The sequence below is a fragment of the Perkinsus marinus genome (genome assembly GCF_000006405.1).
Source record: "Perkinsus marinus ATCC 50983 genomic scaffold scf_1104296965852, whole genome shotgun sequence".
Taxonomy (NCBI): domain Eukaryota; phylum Perkinsozoa; order Perkinsida; family Perkinsidae; genus Perkinsus; species Perkinsus marinus.
The window spans coordinates 1-1108 of NW_003204190.1; the positions used below are offsets into that span (position 1 = coordinate 1).

At 49.7% G+C, this 1108-nt stretch overlaps 1 protein-coding gene across 1 annotated transcript; it reads right to left on the minus strand.

The window, feature by feature from the left end:
- Window positions 1–516: 516 nt before the first annotated feature.
- Window positions 517–1095, minus strand: Pmar_PMAR012110 (60S ribosomal subunit protein L4, putative; the record flags this gene model as incomplete). The annotated part of the gene is made up of 1 exon (XM_002769454.1): window positions 517–1095. The coding sequence occupies one exon, from the start codon at window positions 1093–1095 to the stop codon at window positions 517–519; it is 579 nt and encodes a 192-aa protein (XP_002769500.1).
- Window positions 1096–1108: the final 13 nt, after the last annotated feature.

Genomic DNA, 1108 nt, shown 5'->3' on the forward strand with positions numbered 1-1108 from the left:
TGGGTGTTAGCCAAGTATGTACCACCCCGCTAGGTGATGCCTGTAATATCTCTTCTACATCTAACCCAGCTAGATACTGTGAGCATATGTCATCTAATAGATCCCCTGTTGCACCATCTCTTAGAACTAGTGGACGGCTCTTCAAGTAGTGCTCTGTTATAAAACCATCTCTGATGTAACCACTACCCTTGAGGAAGGTCTGTAGTAGTTTCCCTCTCTTACAACATTCTTCCAATGATATTTCATCATCTTCAGGTGTAAGAGCATCGACCACTTTAACCCACGTGTCACTAGTACGAGCCTTCTTTTTGACAGTCCTATCACTTGAATCTGCTGTCAACAGTACATCATTCGACCTTTTCGAAGCCGCCGATGACATCCACCACCTAAGCTACCAACTAACCTGCATACTTCCTCTCCTACTATCATCAACGTAATAACACAACACAGTTCACCAATATCCTCTTCAGATATCAAACGCTCTTATCGAGATAATATTTCGTCGTGTGCTGCGAGTTACTCCTCGTCTTCGGATTCGCTCTCGACGGTGGGCTGATATGCAGCAGTGAGCTCCTTGTAGAAAGTCTTACCGACATTAGCGCTCTTCTTAGCCTGCTCAGCACGGGCACGGATAGCAGCAACCTTCTGAGCATGAGCCTGAGTACCCTCCTGCTGGGCCTGAGCACGCAGCTTAGCACGATGAAGAGCACCAGGGTTAAGCTTAGCCATCATCTGGCGGTTCTTCAGGGCATTCTTCTTCTGGCCAACACGGCGAGCAGGAGCAAGAGCAGGACGGCAGACAGCCTGAACCTCCTCAGAGTTGATGATCTTAGCCACATCAGCATTGGTCATCAAAGGCCTAGGAAGCCTGTAACCAGACTTCAAGGCAGCACCGGACCTGTAGGAACCGAAGAGCTGCTGGAGACGGTCGAAGGCGGGCTGAGTCCAGATAATGAATCTGCCGAAAGTGCCACCAGGAGCAACCTGCAAGAGGTTGAGACGATCAACCTGGCAGAGCTCGATACCGGGGATGTTACGGAAGGCCTTGGTAAGACCATCATCCTCGGCATAGACGACAAGAGGACCACGACGCATGACATAACGACGG